Source organism: Scyliorhinus torazame, chromosome 7, assembly GCF_047496885.1.
Source record: "Scyliorhinus torazame isolate Kashiwa2021f chromosome 7, sScyTor2.1, whole genome shotgun sequence".
NCBI lineage: Eukaryota > Metazoa > Chordata > Chondrichthyes > Carcharhiniformes > Scyliorhinidae > Scyliorhinus > Scyliorhinus torazame.
The window spans coordinates 266,771,497-266,797,444 of NC_092713.1; the positions used below are offsets into that span (position 1 = coordinate 266,771,497).

The window sequence follows — 25,948 nt, forward strand, 5'->3', positions numbered from 1 at the left end:
CAATAGTTAGAGATGACTTTGGTTCATAAAATCAGGCTGCAGAATCGGTTTGAGTGGCAATGAGAAATAGTAGGAAACAAGTCACTAGTGGGAGTGGTCTACAGGCCTCCTAACAGTAACCACAATGTAGGACAAAGTATACAAGAATAATTATTGGATGCTTGTGATAAAAGGGTTGGAATAATCCTGTGTGATTTTAATCGGCACCTTGGCACAATGGTTAGCACTGTTGCCTCACTGTCACCCAGTTCAATTCTGGCCTTGGGTGACTGTGTGGAGTTTGTACATTCTCCCAGGAGAATGTACTTCCTCCAGGAGACCCGGGTTTCCTTCCCCAGTCCAAAGATCTGCAGGTTAGGTGGATTTGCCATGCTAAATTGCCACGGTTGGGTGAGGTTATGGGGATAGCGCAGGGGTGTAGGGTGCTCTTTCGGAGAGCCGGTGCAGGCTTGATGGGCTGAATGGACTTCACTGTAGGGATTCTATCATATAAATTGTAAAAATCAGATTGGCAGTAGTAGCTTAGATTAAGGGTTCTTAGAATGCTTTTGAGAGAGTCTCTTAAGAGTAGCACATTCTAAAACCAACCAGAGTACAAAGAACAAAGAAATGTACAGCACAGGATCAGGCCCTTCGGCCATCCAAGCCCGTGCCGACCATGCTGCCCGACTAAACTACAATCTTCTACACTTCCTGGGTCCGTATCCTTCTATTCCCATCCTATTCATATATTTGTCAAGATGCCCCTTAAATGTCCCTATCGTCCCTGCTTCCACTACCTCCTCCGGTAGCGAGTTCCAGGCACCCACTACCCTCTGCGTAAAAAACTTGCCTCGTACATCTACTCTAAACCTTGCCCCTCTCACCTTAAACCTATGCCCCCTAGTAATTGACCCCTCTACCCTGGGGAAAAGCCTCTGACTATCCACTCTGTCTATGCCCCTCATAATTTTGTAGACCTCTATCAGGTCTCCCCTCAACCTCCTTCGTTCCAGTGAGAACAAACCGAGTTTATTCAATCGCTCCTCATAGCTTATGCCCTCCATACCAGGCAACATTCTGGTAAATCTCTTCTGCACCCTCTCTAAAGCCTCCACATCCTTCTGGTAGTGTGGCGACCAGAATTGAACACTATACTCCAAGTGTGGCCTAACTAAGGTTCTATACAGCTGCAACATGACTTGCCAATTCTTATACTCAATGCCCCGGCCAATGAAGGCAAGCATGCCGTATGCCTTCTTGACTACCTTCTCCACCTGTGTTGCCCCTTTCAATGACCTGTGGACCTGTACTCCTAGATCTCTTTGACTTTCAATACTCTTGAGGGTTCGACCATTCACTGTATAATCCCTACCTGCATTAGACCTTCCAAAATGCATTACCTCACATTTGTCCGGATTAAACTCCATCTGCCATCTCTCCGCCCAAGTCTCCAGACAATCTAAATCCTGCTGTATCCTCAGACAGTCCTCATCGCTATCTGCAATTCCACCAACCTTTGTGTCGTCTGCAAACTTACTAATCAGACCAGTTACATTTTCCTCCAAATCATTTATATATACTACAAACAGCAAAGGTCCCAGCACTGATCCCTGTGGAACACCACTGGTCACAGCCCTCCAATTAGAAAAGCATCCCTCCATTGCTACTCTCTGCCTTCTATGGCCTAGCCAGTTCTGTATCCACCTTGCCAGCTCACCCCTGATCCCGTGTGACTTCACCTTTTGTACTAGTCTACCATGAGGGACCTTGTCAAAGGCCTTACTGAAGTCCATATAGACAACATCTACTGCCCTACCTGCATCAATCATCTTAGTGACCTCCTCGAAAAACTCTATCAAGTTAGTGAGACACGACCTCCCCTTCACAAAACCGTGCTGCCTCTCACTAATACGTCCATTTGCTTCCAAATGGGAGTAGATCCGGTCTCGAAGAATTCTCTCCAGTAATTTCCCTACCACTGAAGTAAGGCTCACCGGCCTGTAGTTCCCGGGATTATCCTTGCTACCCTTCTTAAACAGAGGAACAACATTGGCTATTCTCCAGTCCTCCGGGACATCCCCTGAAGACAGCAAGGATCCAAAATTCTGTCAAGGCCTCAGCAATTTCCTCTCCAGCCTCCTTCAGTATTCTGGGGTAGATCCCATCAGGCCCTGGGGACTTATCTACCTTAATATTTTTTAAGACACCCAACACCTCGTCTTTTTGGATCACAATGTGACCCAGGCTATCTACACCCCCTTCTCCAGACTCAACATCTACCAATTCCTTCTCTTTGGTGAATACTGATGCAAAGTATTAATTTAGTACCTCGCCCATTTCCTCTGGCTCCACACATAGATTCCCTTGCCTATCCTTCAGTGGGCCAACCCTTTCCCTGGCTACCCTCTTGCTTTTTATGTACGTGTAAAAAGCCTTGGGAGGTTATATTTGACTTGGTAAAGTGTGATGTGACAGGAACAATTAATGACGTCCCCTCGGTAGTAGTAACCACAACATGATAGAATTTTACATCCATTTTGAAAGGGAGAAGAGTGGGTCCAAGACTAGTATTTTAAACTTAAATAAGGCAACTACGTGGGCATGAAAGCTGAGGTTAACTGGGATACAAGGCTGGGGGATAGATCAATGGAGAAGCAGTAGTAGACATTTATGAGAATATTTCAGAATACTCAGAATGAGTATATTCCTACTATAAAGAAAAATTCTAAAGGTAGGACCACCATCCATGGTTAACTAAAGAAGTTAGGGAATGAATCAAACTTAAGGAAAAAGCATATGACTGCGCAAAGATCAGATAATTGGTTAGAATATATCGAATGGCAGAGAATAGCTAAAAGGTTAATCAGGAGAAGGAAATTAGAGTATGACAGGAAGCTGGCGAGAAATGTAAAAATGTATAACAAGAGTTTCTACAGGTATTTAAACAGGAAAGGAGTAGATAAAGTGAGTGTTTGTCCTCTGGAGAGTGAGAATGGTGAATCATTGGTAGATAATAAGGAAATGGCAGGTGAAATGAACAAATATTTTGCATCTGTCTTCACTATCAAGGATGCAAAAAACATTCCAGTTATAGCTGTAAATTAGGAGCTGGAGGGGAGAGAGGAACTTAGTGAAATTTCAATCACTAGGGAAGCGGTACTGCGCAAACTGATAGAGCTGCAGGCTGAAAAATCTCTGGATCCAGTTGAAGTTGATCCTACAGTCATAAAAGAGGTTGTATATGTTAGTGTTAATTTTCCAAAATTTACTAGGTTCTGGAAGGGTTCCATCAGACTGGAAAGTAGCAAATATAGCCTCTCTATTGAAGAAAGGAGGGAGGCAGAAAACAGGAAAATGTAGGCCTGTTAGCTTGAGATCTGTCGTGGGGAAGGTGTTAGGATCGATCATTAAGGTGATTATAGCTAGGCAGTTACATTGGGAAGAGTCAGAATGATTTTATGGAAGGTATTCTATTTGAGTTCTTTAAAGGAGTAACATGTGCTGTGGATAAAGGGGACCTGTACAGATGTACAGTACTAGGATTTCCAGAAGGCATATTTGATAAGGTGCCACATCAAAGATTATCGCAGAAAATAAAAGCTCATGGCAAAGGGTGTAACACATTAGAATGGATTGAAGATTGGCTGGCTGGCAGAAAACAGAGAGTATGCATAGATGGGTCTTTGTCTGATTGGTAAGATGTGGCTAGTGGAGTCCCACAGTGGGTCTGTGCTGTGAGGTTCAACTTTTTACAATTTACATCATTGACTTAGATGAGGGGAGCGAAGGCATGGCAGTTAAAGTTGCAAGAACACAAAGATAGGTCGGAAAATATGTTGTGAAGAAGGCATGAGAGTTTGCAGATGGATATAGATAGATTGAGTGAATGGGCAAAAATCTGGCTGATGGAGTGTAATGTGGGAAATGGTGAAGTTGTACACTTTGGCAGAAAGAAATAAAAAGCAGAGTATTACTTAAATGGAGAGCAACAGCAGAGTTCAAGGTAAGAGGGGTCTTGGTGCTCTCATGCATGAGTCAGAAAAAGTTAGTATGCAGGTACAGCATGTAATCAAGAAGGCCAAGGGAATGCTATTCTTTATGACGAGAGGAATTGACTATAAAAGTAAAGATGTTATGCTGCAGTTATATGGGGCATTGGTGAGATCGCATCTCGAATACTGTGTGCAGTTTTTGGTCTCCTTTTTTTCATGAAGGATGTAAATGTATTGAAACTGGTTCAGATGAGGTTTACTAGATTGATACCAGAGATGAATAGGTTGCCTTACAAGAAAAGGTTGGACAAACTGGACTTGTTTCCACTGGAGTTTAGAAGAGGGAGGGGTGGCCTTATTTAAGTATATAAGGTGGTTAGCACTGGGACTGCGGCGCTGAGGACCTGGGTTCAAATCGCGGCCCTGGGTCACTGTCCGTGTGGAGTTTGCACATTCTCCCCATGTCTGCGTGGGTTTCACCCCCACAACCCAAAAAGATGTGCTGGTTAGGTAGATTGGCCACTCTAAATTGCCCCTTAATTGGAAAAATAAAAATAACTGGCTACTCTAAATTTTTTTTTTTTTTTTTAAAGTATATAAGATCCTGAACAGTCATGATCAAATGGATGTGGAAAGGATGTTTCCTCTTGTGGATGAGTCCAGAGCTAGAGGGCACAGTTTTAAAATTAGGGGTTGCCATTATAGGACAGAGATGAGAAGAATTTTTATCTCTCAGAGGGTTGTACAACTTTGGAACTCTGCTTCAGAAGGTAGTGGAACTAGGGTCACTGAATATTTTTAAGGCAAAAATATTTCACACTTTAGGCAAAGGTATCAAAGTTTATCGGGGATTGATGGAAATGTTGAATTCAAAATACAAACATGTCAGCCTTGATCTTGTTTGAATGGCGGAGCAGGCTTGAGGGGCTGAATGACCTTCTTCGGCTCCTATTTCACATGTTCGTATTAAGCTGTCACATCTGCTCACAAAACAATGATCCCACATAATTTTTCCGATTTCCTAACTATCTGAAGTTGCACCTCCAAATTGGTGACTTCAAAGGAGTCATGTTTTCTTTCAGGCAAAATACTGACATGTTTCACTATCATGACTACCTTTACAAAAGAAAAAGGAAAAATAAACAGAGTACTGGGGTGGCAGTAATGGAGATGGCACAGCTCATATCAGAGGTTTTAATGTCAATAGCTCCTTGGCACACCAGTCGACCCCGCCATGCATCAGCTTCAGCCACTGTGTCTAAAACCTCCTACTGAACCTTCTCTGCTTCTATCATTTGAAGTCAGTGCTGGAGGCAATGTTCCTTTTCTAAAATGCATTTTTACCATTCGGAATTTGTTTTGGCTTGCAATCTGAAATTCCTGTCTACTAATAGCAGATGTTTTGGAAGCAGCAAAGGAGATTCTGGGCATGTGAACTCACTGTAACAATTTCCACAACTAACTTGTTTGGATGGCTCCAAAGGTGCAATGTCTGTGCTCCTCCTGTACATACCTTTCTATGAAAATCTCACTTACACTGGCCTTGTTGCTCGGAATTGCTGTTGTGCATACCTGCCCCTAGCTGATTTCCTTCCTGCTGGCCTGCTTACTCCTCTTTGGAAGTGGTTTAGACATTGGGGGTGGGTGAGGTTCCAGATTGATTGGTATTTCCTCCGTCAGACCATCAGTTGTTTGGATAGGTGCTTCAGCTATGTATTTGTGGTGAGGAGAGCTGCACGCTAACCTAGAAAGGAGCTACACCTTCTTGCAGTTAGCAGCAAAGCCTTTGCTAAGTTGTGTGCTGTGGAGACCTCTTATTCTCTAGCCAGCAGACCCGCTTAACTCCGAGAGTTTAAAGCTATTTCAATCTGAAGCAAAACAATGATGAAAAAATTCCCCTCAAGGCAGGGAAGATATACAGGTTAGCAAGACAATAATAAAAAAAGCACCCTAGTTTATTTCTAGAGGAATAGAATTGAAAAATAGGGTAGCTATGCTAAACCAGTATTGAACTTTGTTCGACCATACTAACTGCATGTAGAACTGGTGGTCACATAAAAGTACATAAGATGCAACGGTATGCATGGATGGTATCAGAAATGCGTGGGTACATATACCAGAAAAGGATCTCTTTTCACTTGAAAAAATGCTGACATCTTTAAAATTATGAAATATTTTAATAAAATGGATATGGAAAGGATGTTTCCACTTGATGGGAAGAGCCTAACTACAGGACACCAGTACAAGATAATCACCAATAAATCCAATTGGGAATTTAGCCAAAACGTTTTGCATCATCTGCCATCTGGAAACATTATCAGCAGAAACATGGCTTGTCATCTGGTACTCCACTTGGGTTTATTATAAATGCTTGACTGAGCTTCGAGACTCACAAATGCATTAGTTCAACGGGGAATCTGTTTGGACAAACTGAAATGGAGTGTTCACTTTGTCTGATTGACATCTTTATGAGGTTATATTATGTTATTCTTTCTGTGATCTCTTTTGTCAATGTCTGCATGTTTATTTGCACAAGATTAAAGGGAGTGAAGTGGGTAAAGTTTCTGTTACTGATATCCTAATGGCTCTGCCTGACTAGACACTTTTATAGGGCTGTATGAACACCAGGTTTTGTTCAAATCAGGTTTCTGAATTAATGTTTCTATTCCTCAGCATTTTAACAATTGCCATTGCTATTATATGGCTTATTGATTCTGCATAATGTATCTACTGAATGGGCATGGGAGTCATGGAGTGGGCATGCATGGAGGTAGCATAGGTAGCATGGAGCATGAAGTTGACATAAAGAGTGGGTGGGGAAAGGTGAGAGTGAGTGCTGGGTGAGGGTTAGAGGATCTAACCTCTTTTAATACAACTGGGAGGAAGCTCCAGAGAACCGAGGTGGCCTTCTAATCAAACAGCCTCAGCACTTGCCTGTTCCTATGACCACCTACCATATGCGCCTGGGGTTGGCAGGGCAGACTCTCCCCTGTTCTCGTCTCCCCAGAGCAACAATTGCCTGTGATAGGGCCCTTTAAACTGAGGTGGGTCTGCCAAGTCACAAAATGTCCCGACTTCAGCTAACAACCTCGGTACCAGAAACCTGGCCCATGACCTCGGCATTCCTGGGATGGGCTGATGTTTGGGGCAGGTTGGACGAAAATGGGGGTTCTTGATTTCTGATTGCCATCTTGTGATTCTCAAATTTTGCAGTATGGTCAAATATTTGGCAAGTTTCACCTTTTAGGTTCACAAGTGAAGTAAAGGCAATTTAGATGAGATATCAATCAACTGTTAGGAAGCAAGTTGGGAGGGGTGCGGAGGAGTCAAAAGTAACATGTTGGCATTATGACACTGCATGACAGAGTACAATATGGATTGGTACTTGCAATATACGAGCCCCAATGATTTGTCAGGTGAATTGGCCAAAAGAACATATTCTGCCCAGTGGTGATTGGGTCCTACTCGAGCAGAATGATTTTCAGAGACCCAAGGAGCTGTTTGAGTCCTGGACACTCAGGGGAAAGGACCTTCCCTGCCTTCTCTCTCCAGAAAGGCTGTCAGTTGTTCTATTTCTGAAACTGCAGAGACCTGAATGAATCTACAGTGAAAACCATTACAGACTGGAAAGCAGAAATCTCAAACCGAAAGCCTGGTTTGAAGGAAAGTGTGCTAGAAACAACCATCTGAAACCAAGACTTTACTTATCAATTTTTTACACCCTCTCCTCTGTGTTTATCTGTCTTGTATGCGTATGCAGAGGGTGGGGGCAAGTTAAAGTGGGGGATTAGGAATTAGATAATAGTTAACCAGTTGTTTTGCTGCATATTTCATTACAGTTCTTGTTATAAATAAAAATTGTGTTTCAATTTACAATCATGGTGAATAATTATTGGGCAGCCAAGGGCCAAAGACTTTGGGTATTTTTCTAAGAATTATCGGTTAATTCAATTGTGTTGAGACTCTGGATCAAGTGGCGCTGGAATTGACCGAGCACTCGCCCAGGGTGTCCTAACACTAAGCCAACTTCACATCCATGTTGCTACTGTCCCTTTTATTCTATGAAACAAAAGAAACAAAGAACAATACAGCACAGGAACAGGCCCTTCGGCCCTCCAAGTCTGCGCCGATCACGTGTCCTATCTGAGTCCCAACTCTGCTCACTAGACTGCTGTGCAGCATTGAATGGTTCCACAGTCCCTGCATTTGTAAGGCATTTAACTGGCATTCTTGCCTAGTTGCATGTGGGCAAGCTAAAATTGCCCATAGTTTGGTGTATGTTGGGAATTCTCAAGAGAGATTACAAGGATGGATGGCTGATAAATGAGAAACAAAGTATCGTACTGTTGCGGTAAAGGATGCATTTCTGCAGAGTAGAGAAAGCTTTATTCTGAATCTTACTTATTAACTCTTTTCCCAAAGAGAATTTAATGGGGCTTTACTTTTCATCTATCCAACACCAATTATTGCATAGCACAGTAACTTCTCTGAATAATTTACCGTCCTTTCCTCCTGTGTAAAGTGTTTGGCCTATTTGATTTCCCCTCTATGATTAGAAATCTAATGTACATGCATCTGTTTCTCTTCATCCCCTAGCCCCTTTTTAATATGTAAATGTCCCTAGGCAAGCTTATGACAAATGAAGATGAATAGAAGGCCCGTTTCACTAATGCATTATAATTTAAATGCATCATCTTCGACATGCACAAATTCTGTTTCCTTGTTTATCACCATTTTTCAGTCTCGAGGTATTTTAACTGGTCTATGATTTCCTTTCCTCAAATCCCTTTGCACTGTAAGTTTCATCGTAATAAATCAACCGGATAGAAATTTAATATCGTTCAGACTCGCATGTGTTGTTCAGCACTTATCTGTTTTAAATTGTATTTCGCTGCCCATGGTGGAACTGTGGAAGTACTCTAAAATGTTGCTGATTAAGACTTCTCCTGTTGTTTCTTTTCCTGTCCCATCATACACAGATGATTCAGTGGGAAATGCAACTATTCTTGCAAAGGGTCTATAGAAATGACAATCGTTTGAGTGCTAGACCCTGTACTTTTCATACAGATAGGCATGTATAATAATCTCATACTAATTGTTGAACAATTCTCTGATCTTCTTCACTTTAATTCTGCAATCCCTATATCACCACAAACTGTTTCTAACAGGTTTCTTTGAAAGGCATCACATACCACCACTGAACTGATATTGTTTACTGAATCACAATGCTCAGTAATGCACAGTGTACAGACTGAAAAATGCTGTGGACAAAGCTACACTAGTATTTTTTTATTTCTGGAAGTTAAGTTCCAATCTTAACCAAACTGACTTCTGTCTCTACTGTCTGTATGAATCCTAGATACAATGGCCCCAACATTTAGAGGGAGGTGGGAGAGGAGGAAATTTTAGTCAGGAAACCGGAAGTACACATTTCCCCTGAGGCCCTCCCAAACTTAATGCCACGAAGGTAAACTTTTCCTTCTTGTCTTTCTCGACCTGCAGCCTTTGACACAGATAACCAAACCATTCCCCTCCAATGCCCCTTGTGACGAATGCAGGAATTTGGAATTTAAGGGTTATAAGCCTGGGTTGGAGTATATTTGACTGCAGTAGTCATGTTTTTAAAATAATCTTGCTTTGCAAGACCATAAAGCTTTTAGGAGCCAGAGGTGAAATTGACCATCATAAAAGCCTGGGCTAATCCACTGTTGTTTGACTAAGGGGAGTCCCTGGGGAGTTAATGCGGTTTTAGCCTGGGGAGATGATGCCATTGCTGGGTGGAGCTAAGGTAGGCAGACCTTTTGAGAAAGATTTTGAGTTGAGTTCTGATCTGGCTAACACGGAGTCCACAAGTAAGGTAATTACTCTCACAGTAGAATAGTTGAAGAAAGATGAATAGTATTTAAAGCAATGCAGACTTGTATGAGGATGCGGGGGGGGCGGGGGGGGGGGGGGGGGGAGCTGAAATAAATTAGTTGAAACTGCTTTTTGAAGACATCCAGTCAGCGTCTGCAGTGGTTCTAACAGGAGCCAAATCCGTTCTGGAAAGCAAGAATGTGCCATTGGGAAGTAGGATAGATGAGAGCTGTATGTATTTCCTTTCTTGCTGTTTAATTGTGAATAGAGATAGTAATTAAGGGTATTGTATTTACTAGTATTGTTTAAGGGGTAATTGTCAGCCATTTTCGGGTGTGAGATTAAAGATTTAGTTCTGTGTCAAAAATGAAGTTGTTTTAAAATTACCAAATCCCTATTTTTTTGTACAATCACTCCGGAGCGAATCATATCATCATAGAATCCCTACAGTGCAGAAGGAGGCCATCCATCCATCGGGTCTGCACCGTACCTCTGACAGAACATCCTACCTAGGCCCAATTCTCCACCCTATCCCTAGCCCTGTAACCTAACCTTTGGATACTTAGGGGCAATTTATCATGGCCAATCCAGCTAACCTGCACATCTTTGGACTGAATATGAAGTATTCTTTTCCGCAGAGTCCCACAAAATAAAGTAAAATATTGGAGTTTCAGTCTGGTATCCGAGCCACTGTTGGGGTCTGGGATCGTAGTAAAATTGGGGCTCCTCTGGGATCTGAAGTATAATTCCTTATTCGTCTTGGGGTTATTGAACTTAAAGGCAGTGCGCTGAATTTTCTATTCTGGAGACTAAGTGTTGACGCCGTCGTGTAAATGGTGGAGTTTCACGACGGCGTGATCAGGTCCACAGCTGCAGCAATTCAACCGCTCCCCAAGGGACTAGCACGGGCATATCGGGAAACTCAACACATTGTTAACGGACCGGCGGCCGATTCGCCGGTTCCATGAGTGACGCGAAGCCGCGGCTGCACATAGTCCATTCTCCCCCTCCCACACACAAGCGTCGCAGCCAACATGGCCGCAAGGAGGGCAGCTTCCGGGACGGCGAACTGGAGACCCTCGTTGACTCCGTGGAGGAGAGGAGGCTGATACTACACCCCGGGCCGGGAAGGAGGTCAGCAGGCGTCATCGTTCGCCGTGCCTGGGCGGTGGTGGGAGCTGCCGTCAGCAAGGTGTCACGGACTGGAGACAAGTGCAGAAAGAAACTGCACGACCGCCGGGAGCGGGAGACCGGAGGGGGACCACCAGACCTGCGTCCTCTCACCGTGCCCAAGCAGAGGGAACTAGACATTGCCTGCAGGCCGGAGGTCGCCAATGAGGAGGTCGGCGGCGCGCCATGAAATGAGACCCCCCTGCTTGGTTGCGGGTCCTCACGACAAATGTGTGCCCACCCCAACCCCCACACCCCAACCCCCCTCACCCACACCCCAACCCCTCTCACCCCACCCTGCCTCACCCCAGCCCTCACCACCTCACGTTTCAACCCTGTCCGGCTGTCTAACCATACACGCCGTCTTGTGTCTTACAGGACCAGCCGGGGATGGGCCCGGTCCATCCAGGGCTGCCCGCCCCCAGTGAGTGCCAGAGCAGGTGCCCCCCAGACAGCCGAGCACCGACGGGAAGTGCAGCCAGAACACCTGCCCTCTGCTCGAGACAAACCAGGACACCACGATCCAGGAGACCCCAGAGTTCGGGTCGGAGGGGGACACTGACTTTCCGTCACAGCTATCTCCAACACCCTCCACCATCTCAGAGACTATCACCTCAGTTGGGCAAATTAGTGAAGAGGCTTCTGAGACACTCACTGGTGCGCACCACACAGTGGTTCCAGTACAGCAGGTGGAGATAGGAGCAGCCGAGGGGCCCTACGGTCGGAGGGCAGGCCTGCCCCAGCAACCAGCTTCCGCCCAGACGAGTCTCAGGCTCCTGGAACATCCAGTACCACCCATAGTTCAGGCGCAGGCAGAGACCTAGGGATTAGAGGAGGGGATGACGGCCGACTTCCAGCACCTGCAGACGCAGGTGGAGGAGTCCATCCGCGTGCAGGAGCAGGGAATGGTGCCGGTCATGCGTGCCACCCAGGTCGAAACGGCATGGATGACGTCCGTGGTGGAGGCAATGGGGGCGACGTTGTCGGACATGGGTCAACGTGTGCAAGGCCTGGGGCATTTTATGCAGACGGGGGCCATGGCCCAGGACAGGATTGCCCACTCACAAGCAACCATGTGTCAGAGCCATCTGGAGATTGCAGCAGCGCTCCTCAGCGTGGCCCAGTCACAGCAGGCCATTGCTGAGAGCATCGGCGGCATTGCCCAGTGATGGCCCAGTCACAGCAGGCCATTGCTGAGAGCATCGGTGGCATTGCTCAGGTGCTCGTAGCATCGCACAGACACTGAGGGAGGTGGTCGAGTCCCAGTGGGAGATGGTCCACTCCCTGTGCTCCATGGCCGCTAACGTTCAGACCCTTGTCGGTACCACAGCGGGCATCCAGAACTGGCAGCGCCAGGTGTTGGTGGGGCCTCGGAGGATGGCTTTGCTCACACCCCCGTCCCATGGAGAAGCCCGGGGACCATCGGGCACCCCGAGGGAGGAGGAGCAGCTGGATCCTGTGCCAGTGACTTGCAGGGGAGGTCCCGGAACACCGCAGCACCTCGGCACCCCCCCCCCCGCCCCCCCTCCTGTCCCTGGTGCATCTGGTGGGCAGCGGGCAGAACAGGGCGGCATCACGCCACCCGGGATGTCCAAGGAGCAGCCAGGCCCATCCAGGCCTGGCCGCCCCAGGAGACGTGTGCCAACGGGGATCCTTGGTGCAGGTCAGGAGTCACAGCAGTCCCTCCACTCCTGCTGTACCGTCTGGGGAACCACCTAGGCACAGTGTCAGGGCCCGTAAGGCTAGAATGTTAGACACCAGTTAAGTTGGCATGGGTGCAGGGCACAGTTTAGTGATAGGAACTAGGGCACAGACTGTGTATACCTCTTCACATTAAACACCTGTTAACACTGTTGAAACCTTCCTCTGTGCTGTATGATGGGTGTTGGGGTGGGGCAGTCAGTGATGGCCACTGGGAGTGAGGGGTGGTGGACGAGTGAGGCCCAGTGGGTGGACCATGCAAACCCCCCCCCCCTCCCCCGACTGTCCCCAGCGATTGGACAGGACCACGTGATGGACTGGCCAGCTCACATGCAGGCATCACCCAGGTGGAAGGTGCTACTGTGGGCATGAGTCCCGCGAACATGTCGGGGATCACAGATTGCGCCAAAACGAACGAGTCATGTACACTGCCCGGATATCGGGCGCAGATGTGCAGGGTCATCATCTGGTGGTCACAGACCACCTGAAGGTTCATGGAGCGGTACCACTTACGGTTGGTGAACAGCGGCCTGTTATCCGCTGGTGGTCATAGGGCGACATGCACCCCATCGATTACCATCGCAGAATCGCTGAGGCCCCGGAGAATCGGTCGTCAGGGCAGATAATGAGATGCAAACTGCACTTCCGGGCCACGCAGCGGGCGCCGCAATTTTGTCGAGTGGGGGGTCCGGAGAATTCCGAATCGGCGTCAAGCCCGATTTCGGAGTCGGAGCCGATTCTCTGGCGAATCGTGTTTCGCGATTTTGGCGCCACCTAACAGAGAATCCAGCCCATTGAGTATGGAATGGTTGCATTCTTTCAGGTTTTGACGTTTAAATCGGGAATGAGTCTTTCTGTTGCAATCACTCCTGGGGCAAAGGATTCTTTCCGCACAGTCTCACACAATAAACTAAAATATTGGTGTTTCGGTCCAGTATTCTAGCAACTGTTGGGGTCTGGTCTGGGACTGTAATACTCCCTACGTTGTCCAGCTGGGTTCACTGCACTCATCGGATTCCATTCTTATCTATTTAAATCACCGCTAGAAAAACAGCTACAGTGGCTTCTCTTCCATCTTGTGTACTATTACCCCTGATGACCCCAAGGATCTATCCTTGCCTTTTCCAGTTTCTCATCTACGTGCTTCACCTGAGCGACACCATCTGGAAACATGTCAGTTCTCACACGTATGTTGATGGCACCCAGATTTACTGTAACACCACCTCTCTCAACACCTTCACTGACACAAAATTGTCAGACTCCTTTTCTGCTGTCCGGTATTGGATGAGCAAGGAGTTCATCCAACTAAATATTGGGAAGACTGAAACCGTTGTCTTTGGTCCCCACCACGAACTCTGTTCCCTAGCTCCAAAATATATTCTTCTCGCTTGTCATTGTGTGAGGCTGCATCACACCGTTCACACCTAGTTGTCATATTAAACCCCAGGTAAGCTTTCAAACACATATCCACACCATCACTAAAACCATCTATTTCCAGCTGTATAACACTGCCGGGCTCCGCACCTGCTTCAGGTCATCTGCTACTGAAACCTCATCCAGGTCTTTGCTACCTCTAGACTTGACTATTCCAAAGCACTATTGGCTAATCTCCCACGTTTTACCCTCCGTACACCAGAGGTGATTCCAAACTCTACTCTGTGTTCTAACTCGCAGTAAACCTTCCTCAGCCATCACCCATGTGTTTGCTGACCTGCATTAGCGCCTGGTTAAGCAACGCCTTGATTTTCTCATCCTTGTTTTCAAAACCCTCATTACCTCATTTGGCCTTCTCTTTTCAACCTCCTCCAGTCCAACAACCCTATAGGATATTTAACTCTGGCTACTTGAGCGTCCCTGATCACAAACTGCTCCAGTATTGGTTGCTTTATCGTCAGCTACAAAGGCCCGAAGCTCTACAGCTCCCGCCAAAGCCTCTTCCCCTCTACTTCTTCCTGCTTCAAGATAACCATTAAAACCTACCTTCTTTACCCTAAAATCGGTGTGTGGATCAGCACAAAATTTTGTTTTGTGATGCTGCTATGAAGTGGCTTGGGTCATTTTATTACATTAAAGGCTTTATAAATTATAAATACAATTGCTGGGGAGGTCCACGTTTTAGCTGGGTTGGGGCTGGTGTGCGTGTGTCTCCTGTTTCTTGGAAAAAGATTCTTAAATTTTCCTCCTGCTGTCCTCGCCTTCCTTTGGATGCTGGGCTTCCTGAGCCATGAGAAACCTTGCCAGTATTAAGGCCGAGAAAGCAATAAAACCTGAGGAATGCAGTCTCGCTAAAATATTTAAATGACGGTCCCACCTTATGAGTGTGGGCTGTTTGGCCATCTCTGTTAAAACTGGAAGTTTGCAGGTTGTGTTTCAGTTCAAAAATGTTTATTTTCAACTGCTCTCCTAACCCAAAACCATCTGTTTTGGGGAATTAAATTTTGGGAATCCTGCAGGCTCCAAATTTCACTTGGGGCAAAAATTAATGAGGGACTGCAAAACAGGATGCAATCTTTCCAAGAGATTCCAGTGGTTTATCTTCCACTCATCCCATGTCAAGGAAGCATGACTAGAGCCAGGGTGAGGATCCTGGGATATCCCAGGAATTCCACCTATTAGGCTTTCAGTAGGCCTCAATGGAATTCTCAACTAAGAGTTGGAAAGCGTTCCATGAAAGTCCCAGGAAAAGGTTTGAAGTCTCCCAAACAAACATAATGTACCCTGAAGGAGTCTGATTATCTTGGTTATGCTCGGAATTGGCTCCTTTAGGAACAGATGAATTGTTAAGCTCCATTAAAATGTCAGCAGAAGCAGTATTCCAAAAGGGGGGGATAGGTGTTAGATGGTTGTGGTGGGTGAAGATTGGGTCGGGTGGGGAAATGTTTATTTGACCATGTTAATGTTTTTGTTATTGTTATAAAAATTTGCAAATGCTTTAATAAAACTATTTAGAAAAAAAGAATTGTTAAGCTCCCATTTTTTGGTCTAGGTTTGGCCTTGGAAAACCTCAAGTGAAATGGTTGCAGTATTTTGAAGGACAGATCAGAGTAGGTGCCTACAGACACCAACGGTCTACCCCAATCATGGTAATGACATTATTACTGCAATTCTGAACTTGGTCTCCATCTTTGGGGATCAGTGGACTAAGGCCTGCTTCACAACACTTCCACAAATGGATCAGGTCAATTGGATTTTCAAACCCAGAGACTTTGGTGTTTAGGGAATCTGAATCCAGAACTTCACATAACTTGGTAATCTCTCTCAGGAAATCTATAAAATGACAGTTAGAATAAAACATAGGAACAGGAGAAGGCTAAGGTTTCTCATGCCTTTTTAGCTAGTCAAACACAAAAAGATCACTACAGTGTTACACAACATGTACAAACATTCAGAATATCTCACGTTAATAAGATTCCTCTCTTTCTTTTAGCTTTTACCATGTTACATAGTTTCACCACAATGCTGGTTGATCACCCGTCTCCATTCATATCAACTTATCATTTTTGGGATTTGGCAGGTGCTTTTAGAGCCAGACGCAGTTCCTGCCTCCAACTCTCCCCATTGCAGGCTGGGGACCGGCACCCGTACATGCTGGCTGGCCTGGTGCCAGTGGCTGGATTCTTCCATGGCCATCAAGTCCTGGTGTGGGACTTGAAACCTGGGGCATTCTGACTCAGAGGCAGAGGTGGTACCTTGAGAAAAGATTTCATACACTGAAAGCGAGCAGGTGACCTGCTCCGTGTTTATAGAATCGATTGCCAGGAAATCTGAGATAGCTTCGTCCTTTTGGGGAAGAAAGGTTTGTAGCTCCCCTGATAAAAAAATCTTATGAATGCAGAGCAACCTCCCATCTGTTCACAACCCACTTCCCAGACACATATGGCACTGAAATACCAATATGTTGCTGTTTCTGATTTTTCTTTGCTGTTAAACTGCAAGATGACTTACCAAGTTGCTTCAATAAGGACCGCGTTTCACTCTTTAACTTGCCTTTCTTCTCGAGATTGCCCTTCAACCTGTTCTTCCCACGCTCCTTCGAGTCACTCAGTTTTCCTTTTGTTTTTTCCCCAGAATATCCTAGGACAGAGAATCCGACATAGAATTTTGAAACATCTGCGAAAATGGCTGGTTACTATTTTTATTTAATGGAATGTAGGTTGTGGGAGAAGGATGAAGGTCTTGCATGAATATTACAGAACCAGGTATAAGGATCGAAATCTGAATTTAGTCAAATGGATTTCAGGTCACAAACTGAAACAACTCACTGGAGCACTAATGTACAACTTTACTGAGCAGCAGGACATTAAATTATATAGAATTTACAGTGCAGAAGGAGGCCATTTGGCCCATTGAGTCTACACCGGCCCTTGGAAAGAGCACCCTACCCAAGCCCACACCCCCACCCTCCCCGTAACTCAGTAACCCCAACCTTTTTGAACACTGAGGGAAATTTAGCATGGCCAATCCACCTAACCTGCGCTTCTTTGGTCTGTGGGAGGAAACCAGAGCACCCGGAGGAAACCCATGTAGACACGGGGAGAACGTACAGACTCCGCAGACAGTGACCCAAGCCGGGAATCGAATCTGGGACCCTGGAGCTGTGAAACAACTGTGCTAACTCTTATGCTACCGTGCTGCAATTGTCCAAGCAATCTTTCTCATGATGCTGTGGGGAAATACTGAGTGAGGTCAGAGGGGGAAGCCATTCTTATCAGAAGTCAGGCCAACTTCTTCGTAGCTAATTTATCTCTTAGAGCAAGTTGCCTGGCTCTCCGTTTTCTTGGTGATAGTGGGAGAGAATAAATGGATTTGTTTTTCAATTATTTTAGTAAACCTTCAATGCATTCTCTGAAGGGAGGAACAAGAGCAGTATAATTCAGACATAACAATACACTGTCATACTTGAAAATGAGTCATTATAATATCACCCAGGCCTAGCTACCGAGAAAAGCATGAGCTATTGGATGAAAAGCACAGGAGGATGATTTATCAAACAATCAAGAAGGCACAGAACATATGACCAGGTTTAATTATTTAAGGCTCTACTACCTTAAAATGTAGGTAACATTTTACAGCTTTATCAGAAAATGGCTTTTAAGTAACCAGCTTGTGAATAGCCCTTAATTTCCTTCATTTTACTCACATTAGAAATTTATAATTGCTTATCAGCAATAACCTGCTGTTGAACAATTTTGTGCAGATTTGCACCTACAAATGGAAGCTTGCCCAGGTTGTGAGATAGCTCAGTTTTGATTTGCTGCAATTCAATGAATTTATAAATAAAAGACAACTTAGAAGAAGTGACGGTTCAGAATGGAAGCATGGTCATGTCTAACCTGATAAATTAACAGAAATGAATAGAAAGTTGTTCACAGAAGGCTGCTCAGGATTTTCAATTTTTAACTCATCCACAGGAGTTCCAAGTTGACTCCCCTGGATAATCTGATGTAGACCTGCGCTACCTGCACACAGGTTACTAGATCAGTACAAACCTGGTTAATCTCACTCAGGGTAGCATTGGGAGCAGTGTATTTGTGACCATTGCCCATGAGCTAAGGAGAGTAAAAATCAATCAGCATTTCCCTGTGTGTGTCTGCGTGATTGCAAGCATGGGTAAAGATTGAGGGCGGGATTCTCCGAGCCCCGCGCCGGGCCGGAGAATCGCCGCAACCGCGCCACCCCGACGCGGTTGTCCGAGGAGCGGAGAATCACCATTTGCGCCAGCGCGTTTGGCGTGGTGCCGGTCGCGGGCCGCTGTCCGCGGCCGATTCTCCGGCCTTGATAGGACGAGCGGCCACGTGGAAATGGCAGAGTCCCGCCGTCGCCGTCCACACCTGCTCACAGCCGGCAGGAACTCTGCGCGCAGGGTCGGGGGGCGCCAATGGGGTCTGACGCGCGAACGGGGCCCATCGATCGGCAGGCCGGCCTTTCCAGCCCTGCCCTATTTTGTTGCGCGGCCAGCCCCTGAACCCCCGTGCCATGTTGCGTCGGGGCCGGCGCGTTGAGAAAGTCCCCCGCGCATGCGCGGGTTGGCGCAGCGCCCAGTTGGTGCCGGGAAGGGAAGTTGGAGCGGCGTGAACCGCTCCAGCGCCGGGCTGGCCTCCTGTGGGGGCCAGAATCGGTAGTGCCCGCACCCCTTTCGCGACACTCTGCTTCCATTTCGGAGAATCCCGCCCAGGGTTCAGGTCAACTACAGGTGGTCAAGTAGCTTGCTAATAAAGAATGGATGTTATTGTTGGTGCCCATGGTTCCAGTATGGTTCAGCACCTTCAGTAAAAAAGAGAAAGAGGGGAGGAAACAAGGGTTAAAAAAATTCTGGTCGCAGAACTAAATGGTGTATTAACACTGAAGGATAGAAAGCCTGTTCCTATGGCACTCTTATGTCAGGAAGACTGCCCATGGCAGGTGAAAGCCCAATCTCTCCATTCCTATGTACAACTCAGTGATACCCTTTCCCTCCAAAAAAAAGCTTTTAAAAGATCAATTTATATCGTACCTTTCAAATTTTCAGCATGTCTCAGAATGCTGCAGTCGATTCATCATAGAATGTTTACAGCAAATAGCCCTGCAAATATTTTTCCTTTACATGCTATAAAATTGCCTTCTGAAAGCCACTACTGAATCAGCAATAAGATAAATGATCAGGTAAGTCAGATGCTGGTTGAAAGGTAAACATTGGCCAGTATACCAGAACAACACCCTGCTCTTCTTCGGATGCTGCTTTGGGGTCATCTCAGCCACTTGAAAGAGCAGACAGGACCTCAGTTTAAAATTTCCTACGAAAGGTAGCACAGTTGGTGCAGCACTCCCTCAGTACTACATCCAGGTGTCAGCCTGGATTATTGGCTCAAATCCTGAAAATGGATCTTGGAACCAAAACATCTGAATCAGGTGTGCACGGAGCTGTCACTAAGCCAAGGCTCACATCATGAATAATGAACAATATCAACACAGAAACCTATCAAAGCAAAATGATGCGATCATGAAAACTGTCCCGTTTCCCATCACACAAGCAGAGAGCTGGTATTCCAGTTAGTTTTCATAAAGGGTGCCCAAATTGAGGAGACTCTAGCCCTAATTTTAACTTGGGCAAGAACTGGGCAACTATGGGCCAAGGTGGATAGCAAACCAAATGCCGTAAGCCTTGAAACCAGCGGCCTATCACAACTATGACAGTTGTCAATCATTTCTGTATGATTTCCAGATTGCTCGCCATGAAGAAAGAAAACTCGTATTGATACAGTACCTCACCACATCCATGGGATATTCCAAACCTCTTCAGAACTAATGAATGAACTTTGAAGTGTGACCATTGTCATCATGTCGACAAAGGAGCCATTTGTGACCAACACGGTCACAAACCTGCAGTAGTGCTTGGGATTTTCATTCTGATTTTTAGGCATAAAGCCTTGCCAAGTGACAGGCCTGAACATGGGTAGCACGGTAGCACAGTGGGTAGCACTGTTGCTTCACAGCTCCAGGGTCCCAGGTTCGATTCCCGGCTTGGGTCACTGTCTGTGCGGAGTCGGCACGTTCTCCCTGTGTCTGCATGGATTTCCTTCGGGTGCTCTGGTTTCCTCCCACAAGTCCCGGAAAACGTGCTGTTAGGTCATGTGGATATTCTGAATTCTCCCTTCATTGCTGTGTTAACGTAAGCCTACTTGTGACAATAAAGATTATTATTATTATTTAAATGGCTTGAATGCTGAAAATATGACAGGTTGAAGCTCGGTTAGCTGATGCCTCATATGCACCCGGGGTGGGGGAGGAGAGGAGGAGAGAAGGAAGAAAATTGCCCGTTATTAATCAATGCTATATCTAAAGCTGCAGCAACTCTTTTCGCAGACAATTAATTTTACTGCTTAAAATTAAATTACAAGAACCTGAACAGAGAATCTCGTCCTTACTTTAAACACTGAAAAATGTTTAAGCAATTCTGAATAGTGTGCACAATTCATTCAGCAACGTCTTAATATCTCCTGGGATTGGGTCCATATATTGACACATGAAAGGAGTTTCACAGTTAACAGTGCAATTACTTTCAACAAGATATTCTAAAGGAACATCAGGCGCTTATCAAATCTTTTCACAGGCTGACCTTTGTGCAGCAGCCTGATGCTAGTAAACATAGTTAGTCTATCAATTAGCTCTACTGCAGACCAGGAACTACGAACCCAAACAGCATCAATTACAAAGTTCTTCAGCGTGAAAGCAACACAGGCACATAACATATACTGTCTATTAATTCAGAGTCCCAAGGTGCCCATGCATTGACCACTGAAAATTACAAAGGAGTAAAAATGGTTTAAACACAGACACTGATGATGCAGCCAGACAGATTTCTAATATATTAAAGGGTACAACATAGCCCCTGACCGTACATTTGTTGATATATTGAATTAACCTACAGCATTGGGAGCAATTGTGTTTTTGGAAGGTAGAACAATTGTCTGAAAAGGCTGTGCAGCAGGTTCACAGTTGTTTTGTGGCTAAATGCACTAAGATTAACGCGATACCGAGTCACAAAGACCAGGAAGATCACAGATTGTTGTTGAGTTAGTTAATTTTTACAGAAAAATAAACAAACTTATATAAATACTCAAATTATTATAGTCTATAAATAGGCAACATCCTTCATGCAAGCAAAACAAAAAATGCCTGTTTTTCCCAGTTTCCTGTTAGTCTGTCACGGCTATCAGGATAATTACCTCATTCAGGCAAGAAAAGACATTAATTACTACTTTATTATATCAAAATACTGAACTAATTCTTATATAGTGTTCATATTCCAAAGTGTTAATTATACTGTCACATAGAAGATCAGGTAACCCTGATTGACTGCGGCACAGGTATACTGGTTGGGAAGAATTCTACTGGCAAGCTTATCAAACACAGACACACCAGCTAAGAATTATTTTACAGTCAGAGCATCTTCACTGAAACTAGTGGTCTAATGGTTCGAAATTAAGGCTTCTAGGACATGCCAACAATGGGCAATGATTGGGTAAATGTGAAATGGCTTCCCAAATAGCTCAATTAAATTATAAGCTGAGCGCCTAAACCACCTTGACTAGGAATGACTTTGGTACCATTCTCCAGTTCATTGTGAGTTAACTAATCATAACTGGGCAGCAGTTGAAGTTATATAATTGGGTTTTGCATCTTTGAATCACGGGTCTGGGGGAGTCGGTCAACACTCCTTCCTCTAACCACTTATCATGATCCTTACTGGAGATGCTCATTTAGTGAGGACAGGATGAGGCACCGCATGAATTCCCTCAGTGGCTACATAACCTGCTGACACTTGCTGTCTTACTTAATCACACTTATTTTTATTATTCATCCATGGATGTGGGCGTCAATGGCAAGGCCAGTATTTACTGCTCTCTGCAAGAACAATTCAGCTAGTCCTTTTCCGCTCTTTCCCCATTGCCCTTCCTTTCCTACATGTGCTTATCCAATTCACTTATAAAAGCCACGATTGGGGGCAGCATGTTGGCGCAGTGAATAGCACTGCTGCCTCACAGCGCCGAGGTCCCAGGTTCGATCCCGGCTCTGGGTCACTGTCCGTGTGGAGTTTGCGTGGGTTTCGCCCCCACAACCCAAAGATGTGCAGGCTATGTGGATTGACCACGCTAAATTGTCCCTTAATTGGGAAAAATGAATTTGGTACTCTAAATTTATTTTTAAAAATGAAAGCCACAATTGAATCTACCTCCACCGCCCTTTTAGGCAGTGTATTCCAGATCTAACCACTGTGTAAAAATATTTCTCCTCAGGAAAGGTGATCCACCTTCTTGAACCGCTGCCGACCATGTGGTGCAGGTGCACTCAAGTGTGGCCAGGGAGGGCGATGCAGGATTTTGACCAAACGAAGATGAAGGAATGGTGAATAGTTTCAAGTCAGGATGTTGCATGACTCTGAAGGGAATTTGTAACAATTTGTTCCCATGTGCCCAGTGTGTTCATCAACTTCTAATAATAATAATCTTTAGTAGTGTCACAAGTGGGCTTACATTAACACTGCAATAAAGTTACTGTGAAAATCCCCTCGTCGCCACATTCCGGTGCCTGTTCGGGTACACTGAGGGAGAATTCGGAATGTCCAATTCACCTGACAAGCACATCTTTTGGGACTTGTGGGAGGAAACCGGAGGAAGCCCACGCAGACACGGGGGGAACGTGCTTACTCCACACAGACAGTGACCCAAGCCGGGAATCGAACCCGGGTCCCTGGTGCTGTGAAGCAACGGTGCTAACCACTGTGCTACCGTGCCGCCCATAATAAAGAGGTAGAGGTCACAGGTATGAAAATGCTGTTGAAAAAGTCCTGGAAAGTTGGTGGCGTGCATCTTGTAGATGGGGGGTATTGCTGCCACTGGGCATTGGTGTTGGAGGGAGTGAATGCTTAAGGTGGTGGATGGGGTGCCAATCAAGTGGGCTGCCTTATCATGGATGGCATTGAGCTTCTTGAGTGTAGTTGGAGCTGAACCCTTCCAGGCAAGTGTAATGTATTCCACCACACTCCTGATTTGTACCTGCAGATGGTGGACAGACTTTGGGGAGTCAGGTGAGTTACTCACCATGGAATTCCCAGCCTCTGACCTGCTTTTGTAGCCAGTGTTTATGTGGCTGGTATAGTTCAGTTTCTGGTGAATGATAACCCCCCGGAGGGTGTCGATAGTGGCATTTTTGACAATGGTAATGCATTCACGGGCAGACTTTCCCAAGTTGGAGATAGTAATTTCCTCACAGTTTTGCACAGGAATGTTATTTAACACTTATAAGCCAAAGCCTGGATGCTGTCCAGATCTTGCTGCTTGCGGGCCTGCACTGTTTCACTACCTGATGAGTTGCAAATGGAACTGAACAGTGTGCAAATATCAACAATATCCCCACTTTTGACCTTATGATGGATGGAAGGTCATTGATAAATCAGCTGAAGATGGTTGGGCCGAGGACACTGGTCCATGGGACTCTTGCAGCAATGAGTTATGCCCAAACTAAACATCAGTGAGGTTATTGGTAAGTATTGTTTTATGAGCACCAGTAATGACCTCCTCTTTCACTGTGTTGATGATTGGGAGTAGGCTGATGGAATGCCAATTGGCAGAATCGGAGTTGTCCTTCCTTTTGTGAACAGGACATAGCTGGATGATTTTAACAATGCTGGGTAAATGCCAGTGCTGTAGCTGTACTGAAACGGCTTGGCGGGGGGTGGGGACACAGCTAGCTCTAGAGCAGGTCCCCAGCACTACAGCCAGAATACTATCAGGCACAATAGCCTTTACTGTATCAGCGCGCTCAGCCATTTCTTGAAACCACATGGAGTGAATCTTGTTGGCTAAAAGCCAGTTCCTATGATGCTGGGAACCTCAGGAGGAGGCTGCGATAGCTCACTGACCGAGCACTTGACTGAAGACAGTTCCAAATTCTCCAACCTTGTCTCCTGGACTCAAGTGCTGGGCTCCATCATTATTGAGGATAGGGGTGCTGCTCTTAGAGCCTCCACGTCAGCTTCAGTAGGTTAGCAACTAATTTTAGGAATGCCTAGTGCTGCTCTTGGCATGCTCCCCTGCACCGAACCAGGATTGGTCAACTGACATGATGGTAATGACAGGGTGAGATATATGACAGGCCATGAGGTAACAGTTTGTGTTTGAATAAACTCTGCTGCTATCGATGGCCCAATCCAGTACCTTGGCGATGCCCAGTTTTGAGCTGCTGGATCTGTTCTGCATATATCTCATTAATAATGGTGGTCATGCCATATAATATGACAAAGGGTGTTCTCAGCTTAAAGACAGGACTTCATCTCCTGTGATGATCACTCCTACCAGACAGATGGGCCTGAGACAAGTAGACCGGTGAGGCCAAGGTCAAGTAAGTTTTTCCCTTGTGTTTGTTTCCTCACTAGCCGCTGCAAGCCAAGCATGGCAGCACTGACCTTCATATCTCGGTCAGCTCAGTCAGTGGTGGTGCTATCAGGCCATTCTGGAGGATGGACAATTGAAGGAATATTTAATAATGGCCTTTAGGATAAGGTAATACATCTATTCAAAGAACAGATAAGTAAACACCAGATACGGGTCCTTTGAGTCATCAACCAAGTAAAGGTGGTTATCAGAGATGAGATTGAGAAGGATAGGCTTGTTTGACTGTTCTAGGATAAGGTCCACATAAAACAACAATGTAGCATGTCAGATGGAGATAGTCTGTCGCTGTAGCCTGTTATGGGTTGATATCTCTATGTTGCTCCTCGCTACACTTACTCCTGTAAAAGGGGAAATGCCTTGGGGGCATCCCCACTGTGGCAATATTGCAGATGCTCAAAGAATGGGGGTGTGAAAACACTTGAAATAAAAACCTCTTCAGCATCTAGTGCTGAGGAGAAATTGAACAAACCACTCCAACCCCCGCCCCCCCCCCCACCTCCACCCCACAAAAAAAGCTGGAAAACTTGGTTCACAAACCATGAAGCAATTAGATCCCTTTAAAGGCATTTCCACCTACAGTCCAACCCAACTAAGCCAGGATGCCTATTTTATATGGGGGGCAAGGTTTTTGATTCAGAGCTTTTCCCCTGAAATTGCGTCGGTGGCTAAGTTATGTTACTGGGGCCTCATTAAAAGGATGGAACTGGGAAACTGACAAATTCATCCAGTGACTCATAAAAGAGTCAAGTGGAAAATTAGGTAGAGTGCAAAATAAGAGGCCATGTTGTAATAAATCTGTTCCCATATTTTCTAACTGGTTATTATTTATCGAGCGAAATCAATAAGAGATGCTACCCTTGTGTATTATTTTCCTGCGTAACGCGAATGTCACGATCCAATGGACATGCCAGCCCATGACTGGATCTAACATTAGTTTCCACCATGCCATTAATATTAAAATAATTATCTGTGCGCTAGGTCCACATTCACACAACCAGGCAACATCGGAGATGGATGACCAAATTTAAAACACTAAAGTCCCAAGGTGCTGGGATTAGCATGCAGAAATACCAAGGTAATGGTAATCAATTCAAAAATATGGGTGAAGATTGGCTACGACAGATCTCTGTCCACTTAGCACTTCAACTAATCTCCCGGTGATAGTGTGTGTAGAAAATATTGAATGGACTTTGATTAATATTAACGCTTTTCATAAAATGGAGGCTGAAGGCAGCACGGTGGCGCAGTGGGTTAGCACTGTGGCCTCACGGCGCCAAGGTCCCAGGTTCGATCCCAGCTCTGGGTCACTGTCCG

At 45.5% G+C, this 25,948-nt stretch overlaps 1 protein-coding gene across 3 annotated transcripts in view; it reads right to left on the reverse strand.

Moving 5' to 3' along the window:
• LOC140427017 (protein Jade-1-like) overlaps window positions 1-25,948 on the reverse strand; it is a 268,434-nt gene that overhangs the window by 13,982 nt on the left and 228,504 nt on the right. For all 3 annotated transcript variants that reach the window (XM_072512418.1, XM_072512419.1, XM_072512417.1), the window contains exon 12: window positions 16,647-16,775. In XM_072512418.1, the coding sequence (XP_072368519.1) occupies window positions 16,647-16,775 (129 nt within the window). The remainder of the gene's footprint in view (window positions 1-16,646; window positions 16,776-25,948) is intronic.